Source organism: Sinocyclocheilus anshuiensis, unplaced genomic scaffold, assembly GCF_001515605.1.
Source record: "Sinocyclocheilus anshuiensis isolate Anshui unplaced genomic scaffold, SAMN03320099.WGS_v1.1 scaffold572, whole genome shotgun sequence".
In the NCBI taxonomy this organism is placed as follows: Eukaryota; Metazoa; Chordata; class Actinopteri; order Cypriniformes; family Cyprinidae; genus Sinocyclocheilus; species Sinocyclocheilus anshuiensis.
In genome coordinates, this window is record NW_015555778.1 from 1,121,063 (window position 1) to 1,133,672 (window position 12,610).

General features: G+C 36.2%; 1 protein-coding gene across 1 annotated transcript in view; it reads right to left on the bottom strand.

The window, feature by feature from the left end:
• slc4a10a (solute carrier family 4 member 10a) overlaps window positions 1–12,610 on the bottom strand; it is a 51,721-nt gene that overhangs the window by 6,085 nt on the left and 33,026 nt on the right. The window contains exons 6-22 of the mRNA XM_016468523.1: window positions 10,649–10,809; window positions 9,326–9,514; window positions 7,990–8,078; window positions 7,612–7,769; window positions 7,400–7,487; window positions 7,150–7,296; window positions 6,621–6,721; window positions 6,334–6,508; window positions 6,107–6,240; window positions 4,955–5,200; window positions 4,735–4,840; window positions 1,951–2,112; window positions 1,655–1,768; window positions 1,389–1,550; window positions 1,049–1,300; window positions 857–925; window positions 301–474 (exon numbers count right to left, since the gene is read on the bottom strand). Coding sequence (XP_016324009.1) covers window positions 301–474; window positions 857–925; window positions 1,049–1,300; window positions 1,389–1,550; window positions 1,655–1,768; window positions 1,951–2,112; window positions 4,735–4,840; window positions 4,955–5,200; window positions 6,107–6,240; window positions 6,334–6,508; window positions 6,621–6,721; window positions 7,150–7,296; window positions 7,400–7,487; window positions 7,612–7,769; window positions 7,990–8,078; window positions 9,326–9,514; window positions 10,649–10,809 — 2,527 coding nt within the window. The remainder of the gene's footprint in view (window positions 1–300; window positions 475–856; window positions 926–1,048; window positions 1,301–1,388; window positions 1,551–1,654; window positions 1,769–1,950; window positions 2,113–4,734; window positions 4,841–4,954; window positions 5,201–6,106; window positions 6,241–6,333; window positions 6,509–6,620; window positions 6,722–7,149; window positions 7,297–7,399; window positions 7,488–7,611; window positions 7,770–7,989; window positions 8,079–9,325; window positions 9,515–10,648; window positions 10,810–12,610) is intronic.

Genomic DNA, 12,610 nt, shown 5'->3' on the forward strand with positions numbered 1-12,610 from the left:
CATAATTCTATTATACAGAGAATTGTGAAATAGATTTTCATGACTTTTCAAAAACTTTTTGAGTTTATTTATTTTTACAAAACTTTCTAGGCCTGGAAATTGTTGTTCAATGACTTTTCCAGATTTTTTATGACTGTACGAACCCTAATGTGATGATCGGGTGCGGTTATCTAAATCAGACAAAAATACAGGTGCGGGTGGTTGGCGGGTGGATAATTTATTTGAAGCTGTGGATTCGGGTGACGTTTTAGCTCATCCGCGCATCACTAATACACACACACATATAAACACATATCTTACCATCATAGGAAAGACTATGGCAGCTCTGGAGGTTTTGATGACCCAGAGAAGCACCAAGCAGCTGAGCTGGATGATGGTGAACAGGTGAACTTTTCTCAGCGGAACGTGTCTCAGGTAGATAAAATCAGGCTGGTGTTTTGCTGGCATCCCAAACAGCCTCAGACGATCAAAGAACTGAACAGCAAATGCAAACACAACTAACATGGTCATATATATAAATATATAGAAGTTGAAGTAATAAAAATAACCAAAACAAAAAGTAAACTAAATAAATACTTAAATTATTAATTAAATTATTAATCATTTAAATTATTAAACCATTAAATTAAATTATAAAGCTAAATGGAAATATAAAAAACTAATAAAAATTACAAAAGCATATAACAAAATTACTAAAACATAAACTAAAATTAAAAATATAAAAAATAAAAGCGCATACAAAACATACTATATACTATAATAGTATATAAACAATATTAAGTAACATAAGCCACTCCTACAAATGGCTGAATAAACAACTGTCATGCACAATATATGAATTCAGTAATTGCAGTACCTGTATGCCCCTGAGAGACGACGCTCCCATATAGAGGAAAACTCCATATAACACAGGCATCGGGATATTCTGAGGACAAAAACATAAAATAATAACCATTAAAAAGGATGAAATGTCTCAAAAGTTTAATGCAAGCATCATGTGTTGATCAAACTTAGCAGGCTGACTCAATCTGAGCCAAAGGTCACTGACCTTCAGTACGGAGGTCATAAACACTGAGCTGCCCATCAGGGCGAATATCATGAGGCCGGTGAAGCGCTGCTCTCTGATGCCCAAGAACTTGGGCTGTTCGCCAGGTGCGGAGCATTCGGACTCCAGCTTCAGGCTGTTCACGTGGCTGATTGACAGCACCGTCGCCGCTACGAACCATGGCAGGCCCATCACAGAGCACACGCCCAGCATCACACCCACCACAAACAGGTCCAGATGATACCCACAGCCTTTCTGTGGAGGCACACATACATAACAAAAGACATCAAGTTGAATATTTGTTGACCAATAGGAGCATATTGTGAAGGACTTAGCAACACACCTTCAGCTTGTGTTCCTTCCTGTTAATAATAACAGCAGTGATTTGTTGGTCCATGAAGATGAGGATGGTGCATAGCAGAGCTGGGAGGAAGGCCACAATAATGGTCCACCATGGGTTTGGACCTATTGGGCTGATGAACCAGCCACGGTCATCTCTGGTTGGCTGTGAGAGATCATCTGATTAATTACATATTCATATGCACAGGATAGATTTGCGCAGAAATGTACAAATGACACAATACTGTAAAACTTCTCTTAACGACTCACTTTGAACTCATTAGGAACCTGTAGTTTGGGGGAAGGGACCCCCAGAGCATAGTCGATCAGAACCATGGTCATGATGGTGATGAAAACCGCAAAATCACTGATAACTGCCCTCACCTGTTTAGAAACACACAGAATTAGAATAAGCACTAGAAATGAACATAAATCTGTGAGCCTTAAAAATGTAAAAGGCTTAGCAGTGCCTCTTTACTCTATTAGGTATAATGGGTCTAAATAAATTATAATTATTATATTATATTGTATTATTCTATACTGAAACACACACACAAGCTTCTTGCCTTGGTGGGGAAGTAACGGCTAGTTTTGAACTCCTTGAGGAAGGAGGACATGGCAACCGTGGAGAAGAAGAGAATGATAGACCAGAAGAGGACGTCAGGGATGTACGGACCGTGGTGGCCACAGGCACTGCCTACAAACTCTCCCCTGTTCTCCACACAGCCCTGAGACGAAACACCAGACTCAATAATCACATCTGCTTCAAAGAACACAGATAAACACAAACTCTAGAAAAAAAGAAGATAAAATCATATACAGTCATGTGTAACTGGAAATATCACAAGGATTTGTTTATGGTGGATTAGATTGTGTGTTGTATATTTGTGTGTGTGCAGGAGCTTAAATATAAAGGGGAACTGAGGTGAACCAGCAGAGGATTTGCTTTTTTTAAAGTACGAGTCACTGAAATGTATTAACCCATATCTGAGCCACAGAAATGAGGGGGGTGTCTGTGGGAATGTTCGGCATGGTATATTGTTTTTAAAATAAAGTACTATGCAGGTGTATAATCTTCTGTATGTATGGGTGACCTATTATTTGTAAAAATGTGCAGTATACAACTGAGCTGAGGTTGTGTGGAACACTTAATGCCACAATGCAATGCACTCAATGATTAATGCATTTAACGCACACACCCTGCCCAGACCTGTACGTCATTGCATGCAATTCCTAACACGTGATGCAGGATGACGACTGACTGTGTGATGTAGCCTATGAGAATGCAGTTATATACCCATCAAATTCAAGAAATGAAGGCAAAAATGTACCTGTATGGATTTTTGCCAGATATTTATATGATATGATAAAGTTTAGCAATATCCCACAAACAAGAGCACTGTTTATGTGATACTGATTTTATACAACAGTTCAATAAACAAATTAGTATTGTGTTACATTTGAAAGATTTTTTATTTTTTGGTGCTTTTTGCCTTTATTTTGATTGGCCAGTTGGTAGACAGGAAGCAAAGTGGGAGAGAGAGGCGGGATCGGTCCATGAACCGGGATTCGAACTCGGGACGCCCGAAGCGCAACGGCGCTATATGTCAGTGTGCTGACGCTATATATCAGTGCCGACAATTTTGTGTTACATTTTAGACACAGTATTGTCTGTTTTTGCTCAATTTTGCCTATAAAATAGTTCCAAAACAAAACCACAGCAGAACGTTTGTGCATCTCTAAACAACACAGCAGTGTTTTGTTACTGAATAAATCCATGTTTTTGAACGAATCAAGTGAGCCAATGAAAAAAAAAAAATTCAATGTTATGGACACAGTGTACATATTTTATACATATTTCTTTCTAAAGCTACTTTTATCTATTTAATGCTTTTCTCATTTCACACAGTAATGTCTATATTTTGGGGGGTAATTTCTCAGTCCAAATAATGTGCCATTAATAGGGCTGTCAATCGATTAAAATATTTAATCACGATTAATCGCATGATTGTCGTGAGTTAACTCGTGATTAATCGCAACTTAATTGCACATTTTTATTTGTTCTAAATGTACCTTAAATTAATACTTTTCAAGTTTTTAATACTCTAATCAACATGGGCATGGACAAATATGGATGCTTTATTCAAATTTATTTTTATTTTTTAAAGTTTATTATTAGTGAAACCATACTCAACATAGAGCATAAAGAATTAAACCATAATAAAACCATTTTTAAGAAATTGAATCAAATATCAATTATTATATTAATTTAAACAATTATTATCAATTATTATAATAATTAAATAACTTATAACTATATTTTACTGGCTTAATTGTTTAGATTTTTATAATGCATTATCTTCTTATCGATCTACCAGTTCACATTTACAACTGCGTGTTTGCTGCATAAAAACATGGGTGGATGTTCGCTTTGGACGGGCTTATTGAAAATGCAAATTCATTCAGAACGGCACAAATAGAGCGGTTTCCCCGACTGTAAACAAAGCAGCAGCAGCAGCAGGTGACTTTGAAACGTGCAGCACTCATATTTATTTAATGAAATCATGCCTTTTGATGTTTAATCATCACATTAAGCCATATCGCAATTCTCGTCTTTCCCAAATTTAAGACCTCTTGAAATCATAATTAAGACTTTCTTGTACCATTTAAGACTTTTTATGCCCTTGAATCTGATACAACTAAATTTAAGATCTTTTAAGACTTTTTAAGGAAACTGCGGAAACCCTGAAACCGAAAATGCGACCTGCATTATTCGCGTTAATAGTGCTGTTAAAATGAATTTGCGTTAATGCGTTATTAACGCATTAATTTTGACAGCCCTAGCCATTAATAATGTGATTATTCATATTAATTCATTGGCACATCATGTAATGAATTAGATTAAAAATGTAATCGCTTGAGAGCTCTAGTTATTTATCACTGCATAATGCATACTGTTTCTCATACTATTTTTAATGAAATCAGTATCCAGCATCATATTTATGAGTTGAATGCACATAAACGCCACCACAAAGTCCTAAATATGAGTAGGAAACTCTGAACTTTCTTTAAGCCCTGAGCAGCTGAGCCTTTAGTCATCTTCAAGAAACGACTAAAGACACATCTCTTCTATCTACACTTGACCCTATAACCCACACTCTCTATTCTATTTCTGTTCTAGCTACTTGTTTCCTTTTTATTTATAAAAAAAAAAACTTGACCCTCTAACACTTGCGCTCTCTATTCCATTTCTATTATAAACTACTTTTTATCTTTTTATTATGAAAATTTCTAACTCGTAAATATGAACTTCCTCCCGTAAATACGAATGCACCAATAGTCAAACTTACCTTTACATCTAGGCCTAACCAGTCAATCTCAGATTCAGTGATGTTTTTTTCCTGCCAGTAATTAAGTGTGGCATTGCTGGGTTCTTTAGGCATTGTGCACACACACCTGCAAAACACAAATAAATACATCACATGATTTCACACTGATAACTTTATCAACATGTACAACTGAATTAGAGCTGTGACCTTAAGGAAGATTGATATGTGTGTCAGTACTCACGAGTACTGAGTGAGCTGGTTGAGGTCATTGTGCATGTTGAAAGAGTACGTCTCTCCCAGATGAATGAGTTTCTCCAGAGCCTCGTAGATGAAGATGATGCAGATGAGGGAAGCGAAGGCTTCCTCTGTGAATCTTGTGATGTAACACACCAGTGAGCTGGCATCTGTGGCAACCAGCAGAAGACAGAAAAAGGCTGTCCACAGACCGATACACAAACGCAAGGAGAGGTAGGACAAACCATAGTCTCTGAGGAGAAAACACAGATAAAAATTAGTCTCTGTCTTACAGTAAAATGATAAAAGACACTTTGGGGGTGAGTTCACTAAATAGTGTTGCATTTCTTGTGCAATATTTCAGCTAATATAAGAATTTAAATCTTTTAAAAATTGTATTCACTAATCACCTGCAATCTGTGAGTATGTATTTCTGTTTATAATTAATTAATGAATTTGGAACTTGATATGTTAATCAAAATTTTTATCTGTGGCTGAGTACTTTGAATAAGCTCATGTGAGCTTTTTTATTTATTTTTCAGTCACTAATATTGTATTCTATTTCTAAATTTGCTTCAACTTTATTATTGTGTGCAATCAATCAATCAATCAATCAAACAAAAAGTCAATCAATCAATCAATCAATAAACCCAATTTAACCAGGTACCAATGTCATTGTAGTATTGTTAAGATATTGTTATAGTTTTTATTAATATTTTAATTAAATATTTATATTTAGAATTTTTTGTTTTCATTTTATTTTACATTTTTAATTATGTTTGGTTTTGTCATTTTTATTCCTTGTAGTTTTTTTTAAATATGTCATATAGTTTTTATTCATTTTTATTTATTTTAGTACATCAAGTTAAACTAAATGCAAATAAGAAATGTTGCTTTGGCAGCTAGCCGAAATAAAATAAGTTTACATTTTTATATTTAATTTTATTTCAAGTAACTTAAGTGTTTTTATGGTTTTATTTTAATTTTTGAGTTTGTTTATACCTGATTTGCATACTTCCTTTAATTAAATGCAGTGCTACAAAAATGCAGATTGCATGTGAAAATAAACAACACTATCAGTGCAATTCATTTCTTAGAGAATTTCCCTGAGCTGACTGAAATACTTCAAAATGCTTAGTGCAAATCAAAGGAGCCTCACTTGCAGAATCTGAAGAGGATTTTCTCAAAGACCAAGACAGGTCCTGTGCTGCCCAGGATAGTGAGGGGCTGCCCAGCAAACAAAGAATATGCTATACCTGTCATAGAGGCTCCAAACAGAGACTCTATTGCACTCTATGAGAGAAATGGGAAAAACATATCATCAGTCACATCATAATCAACCCCTCTGCTTTGATATACGTTTTGCATATATAAACATGTTCTTACTATGCGTCCTTCCGTAGCTTCTCCTAGCAGACCTCCGAAGGTGATAACGGGAGACATGCAGGCGCAGTACAGGAAAAGGAAGGAGGCGAGACACTGCAGACTGACGGCATCTGTGTAATCTGACAGGTAGTGAGGAGCCTTACGCTTGATGTCCAGAATAAAACCACCAAAAAACCTGAAGATCCAAATAAAACACCTCTGAGATCCAACTCCATCTCTGACATGAGGATTTACAGAATTCACAAATGCTAAAATATATGGACAGTACATATTTGCAGATTACTCACTTCCCTGTGCGCTGTAGCTCTGGTCCTCCGTGGCCTCCGTGCTCCTCGGCCTCCCCCAGATCAGTCCCTCCATTGGCCAGAGGAGGAACCTTCCGTTTCTCCTGCAAGATGGTGACACAAAACCAACATTAATACTGATCTCAGTTTTTATATTTTTTTTTCTTGAGGTAAATGTAACATTACGTGACATTGTTTACAAGCTGTTTTATTGTCTTCTTTCTGTTGTCATAATACTGCTTGAGTGATTACATGAAACATGATTACATGATTACATTATATATTTTAGTAAGTTGTACTATTTCTTTCAACATACCTTCTAATGTTCATTCATGTTTATATTGTGCTATATAATTAAGCAGTAAAGAGGAAAAGATGATTGTTCAGTCAATAAATTCAGCCCTCGAAAACTGTTTCGCCCAAAACCGAAAATTCATTTTTGGCTGAATATTTTCAGTTTCTGATATTTCTGTGCATCACTAATTCCAGCACCCGTGATGAATCAGTGCATGGAGTTTGAGGACTGGGTCACCTGTGAGGGCACACTTTTGGGCGGCTCTATTCTGATGGTGGGATCCCACTCGCCTGGTGGCAGCACAGTCACCTGGTCCAAAAACTCATCAATTCCTGCCACAAGGTCAGAACGATCCTTTGCTTTATAAGCTACATCATGGAACACCTGGAGAAGAGACGTTCAGGTGAAATTAGCACACATAACAGCCTGCTACCTATAGTATTTCATAATGTATAGAAATAAACACAGTGTTGTCCATAGTACTGACCTCGTCTGTCATGAGCGTGGCGATAGAGCGGCCAATCTCGTGGTACTGAGGCCCTTTCCCCAAGGGCCCCATCAGAATGAAGAGAAATCTGCACAATGACAAAGGACTTAGTAGTGAACTCTGAGGCACACCACTCCACAAAATTAACGACTTGAATGACTGAGACATTAATATGTCTCATGAGTTTTGTGCACAGATATATCTGCTCTTACCTGGTGGTAATGGGGACCTCTGCCAGTCCGTTGAGCAGCACAGCAGGGGACAAACGGATGAAGGCCACCACAGGTTTTTCTAGAAACTCCAATTCACCCACCAAGATGTTGGATGCCTCAGCTCCTGGTGGGATCTTCTTCATGAAGTGGAGGTCTATCTGCAGGCACAAAAAATATGTTGTGATTCCTGAGTTAGCCAAGTTGATTTTTCAGTAGACATTACTCAAATCTTCAGTCACATGATCCTTCAGAAAGCATTCTAATATGATGATTTGATGCTCAAGAAATTTACTGACCCCAAACTTTTGAACAGTAGTGTATGATTGTATATTTAAGTTCCAGAGTAAGATTTACTACTGTCTGGAATGTCATTCTTACTTTGCTGAAGTCAACAGCACTGTTCTCACGACTGCCATCCGCACGTCCTTCTGTTGTGGTGGGCTGAGCCTGAGGAGACACCATCTGACCTGGAAGCGGTGCAGCAATCATACCAAACAGAGGAAATAAATAACAGACCATCATATAACAGATTTGATCGTTTTGAAGAAAGACAGTGATGTTACGGTCATGGAGATAAAGACCTAGGCACACTTACTTGGTTAAAAAAAGTTGTAAGGAACATGTTAAGGAGGTCACTTACAAACCTCCTAGCATTGTCTAAATCTTATTCAAATTAAAAAACTAAATCTAGAAGTAGTGAAGAAACAATTAGATGAAGTTGCATATTTAAAAGTCTACTACAAATCCCAGTACTACTTCCTATGTGGTTAAATGCAATGCTACGTTGTTAAATGCTACTCTAACGCTAAGTTTATTGTTGGTTAGAGCATTGATATGGAATACCTAAAATGACTCTGAATAAACTGTTGCTAATTACCATGATAACATTTGCAAGTCCACCATATTGGAAAAGCCAAGATCCGCCCATAAACCTATGCAACTAAACTGACATGGTATCATCCGATTGTCTCTAGACATCTAGATTGTATCTAGATATTCCATATCTATGCGTTAAGGTACAGTCACAGTCAGTGCTGTTCAGCGAATTTTCATGAGCAAAATCCAGTCAATTTAATAGGAATCCACATGCTCAGGAATTTCTTGTGAGGGTAAAAAAATTTCTCACACAGATGTCACATCAGATTTAAGTTGGTCACACAAATTCATTGCACTGACCGATAGAAAGCTGCTTGGTTTGACAGTGACTTCTTTGTGAGCTGTGCTTCATACATTGCTACACTATTGAGAATGGACCTTTTTTGCTCTTAAAATTTCAATAATGTGACTGTGCCATTAGAGTACAGGCGAATATATGATCATATTGCCTGATGGTGGCTCTTCTTCAGGGTCGAAGGTGGGAATGACGTGGTAGCCGTAACGCGAGCTTAGTCGTTTGCTGAAGGGGATGTGTTTTTTTTTGGGTCGGACGAGGGGGGTATCTGGGGCAGGAGGGGCAGAAGGGCATGGGTGGGGTTTATGAGGAGCTGATAGACACTTGGGACAGCAGAGGGACCAGGCTGGACATAAGAGCCCCTGTCTGTTTCTCACATTGTTGCTGAACCTAGACCAGAGAGAGGAGAAGGGACTGGGGAGCGAATGGGTCATGATGATAACTAGGACACACAGACAGACAGACACACCATCAAAAAGATAAATAAGACAGATGCATGGCAAATGTAGAAGAATGCATGTGCTGGAGTATGTGGAGCAGTACCATTCTTATCCATTGAGTGCGGTTCGGACTGCTTCCTGCCGATATCTGCGAAAGAACGTACGATGGGGATCCGGTTAGCCAGTTTCTTCTGGTTCTGATGGTGGTGCTGTTTAAGGAGAGCATTTCGAATCTTCTTCCTCACCTCCTCTCCTAAAGAACCTGACATCTCGTGCTGGTCCAAAACCATATCTTGAAAATAAAAAAAACAATAAATAAAGCAAATTATATGTGACATACACTACTTATTTTTTAAAGAAATTAAAACTTTTCAGCAAGGACATATTACATTGATCAGTAAATTCTTATATTAAAAACAATCAAGCCCTGCTCATATTTAAAAAGTAACGCGAAAGTAACGCAAAAGTAACAGCATTTATTTGAACTAGAAATCTTCTGTAACATTGTGTAAATGTATTTACTGTAAATGTAATATGTAAATACATTTACACAATGTTACAGAAGATTTCTAGTTCAAATAAAAGCTGGTATTCATAACTTTCTATTCACCAATGAATCCGGAAAAAATATATCACGATTTTCAAAAAATATGAAGCAGCACAACTATTTTCAACATTGATAATAATTAGAAATGTTTCTTGATCACCAATTCAGCAATTTATTCAAAATAGAAATCTTTTGTAACAATACAAGTCTTTACTATCACGTTTTATCAATTTAAACATATCCTTGCTGAATAAAAGTATTAATTTATACAGTAGTGTATATTGTTACAAAAGATTTCTATTTTGAATAAATGCTGTTCTTTTTATTCATCAAAGGGTCGTGTATCATAGATTCCAAAAATATATTAAGCAGTACAACGGTTTCCAACATTGAGAATAAATCAGCATATTAGAAATGTTTTCTGTAGGATTGTAATAATATTTTACAGTATTACTATTTTACTTAAAATAGTATTTTTTATCAAATAAATGCAGCCTTGATAAGCATAAGACACTCATTTAGAAAACATTAAAAATCTTACTTGTGTGTCATTGATTGGTACTTTAACTAAAAAAAAGGTTGAAAGAGAACCATCACAAACTCCTCTTCTGTTATGTTAAGAGTTGTTGGAATGCATTAGCATATTAGTCAAAAAACATGCACAGATTGTGAAAATCCAACCTAAAGAGTATATCAACAGCATCTGTGGCACATTATTTTCAATGTACTATCATTTGGGATGCAAAAATCTAATCTTGCATGCATTTAGGATGGACAGAATGCTAATTGGGACACATGCTGAATGGGCCTACTGTATATTGCTAACTGAAATGAGAAGGAAGGCAGATCTAGACTGGACAATGTTTTCAGACTCTATACCTGCGATCTCCTCCAGTGAGTTGGCCCTCATGTCCAGCATGACGGTGCCGTTGAGGATGCAGCTCCGCAGCTCAAAGAGACTGTGAAGTGAAAGAGTAGCCACATATGGCTTACTCCACCTCTCCCCTCCGTCTTCTACATCCTCCTCAAACTTCAGCCATCTACAGACCAATAAGGGACAGGAGAGAGAAGATAAGGAGAAGAGAGGGAGAAAAAAAGAGAGTGTCAATGAGAATGACTATTAAATTAGTTTTCTCATTTAGCTGCAGTACCACAATCTTGTATTGCATTAGTTGTAATGGATATACACCTATCTGCTATTCCAAACCACAAATGTTGCCCTTAAGTAGGTGTGCTCTCGATATATTGATTTGAAACCATTTTATTTTGCAGTAATCTCACTCTACTGTTTGTTTCTGACAGGTCATCAAACCCTCTTTGTAGCGGTGTTTGTTGGACTTCTGAAATGAGGAGTCTTTTTGGGTTTGAGTTTTTGTTTAATTTAATATAACTTCATGTTACACTATAATAGTATACTATAATTTTGATAACAATATAATTTACAAAATTTTTAGAAAATTTTATCAAATAAAAGTATAATAAAATAAATAAATACATACATTTAATAATATGTAACATTATATTTTGATCATATTTAATATAATACATTTCTATTTTATAACTATATATAGTTATATATTTTATTATATATTTTAATATGTAATATTTAAAAAAAGTAATTCATATTCATTTCATAAATGATTTTATAATATTGGTTATTGATTATATTGATAACAATATCTTTTTTTCTCCAAAAATACTTTAATTTAGTATATATATATATAGGGCTGTCAAATCGATTAATTGTGATTAATCGCATCCAAAATAAAAGTTTGTGTTTACAAAATATATGTGCGTGTGCTGTGTGTTTTATACGTAATACACATAAATGCATATACTGTATGTATAAATATGTATATATAAATAAACACACATACGTGTATATATTTAAGAAATATATGTAATATATTTATACATAATATAAATTACATATGGAAAAAACAGTTCACATTGTATACTTTACAAAAAAATTAAAATTCTTGATATATAAACATACATGTAAATATTTCTTAAATATATACATGCATGTGTGTATTTATATTCACATAATAAATATGCACAGTACACACATATATTATGTAAACACAAACTTTTATTTTAGATGTGACTAATCGCGATTAATCGATTTGACAGCCCTAATATATAAAACATTTTGTTGTATTTTTATAACGATGATAAATTTCTCACAATTTTGTCCCTGTGTGTCCTCTGTGTGTGTGTATTTGTACCTGGCCGTCTCTTTCCATTCCGCATCCTCTCCCTCTTTCAGGCAGATTTCGTCCAGCTCGGTGAAGAGAGCGTGAGGAATGTGTTCCTCGTCATCCTCCATTCCCAGCAGGAACTGTACACGCTGAGACGGCGTGTCTGCTACAGAGAAACAGAGAGACATTTTATTTTTTATCTCTGTCCTTTTTCACTCCAAGTTTTCATTTATCCTGGTAGAGTGACAGACTTACTGTATGAAGGAGATTCTCTGCCATCCTCGGTTCCAGAGTCTCTCTCCCGTGACCTCTTCCTGTGGCGGTGTCCATGGTGACGATGCCGTCTGTGTGACCTCCGACCCAGAGGTACATGCACCCCAATGTAGAGGGTACGGTGGCCTGCCAGGGACAAACAGAGGAGGCCAGTTATCACAAAACATTCTAAACAAAATAGCTACAGAGCTCTTCAGTGATGACGTATTTTTGTAAGCCAACCTGGAGGTTCACATCACCCTGGTTTATGGAAGAAAAATAATGACAAATGTCTTTGAAACAAAAAAGCATGTTGAATTGCACTAACTGTCTTGTTTTCACCATGCTTTTTTGTTTCAAAGACATTTGTCATTATTTTTCTTCCATA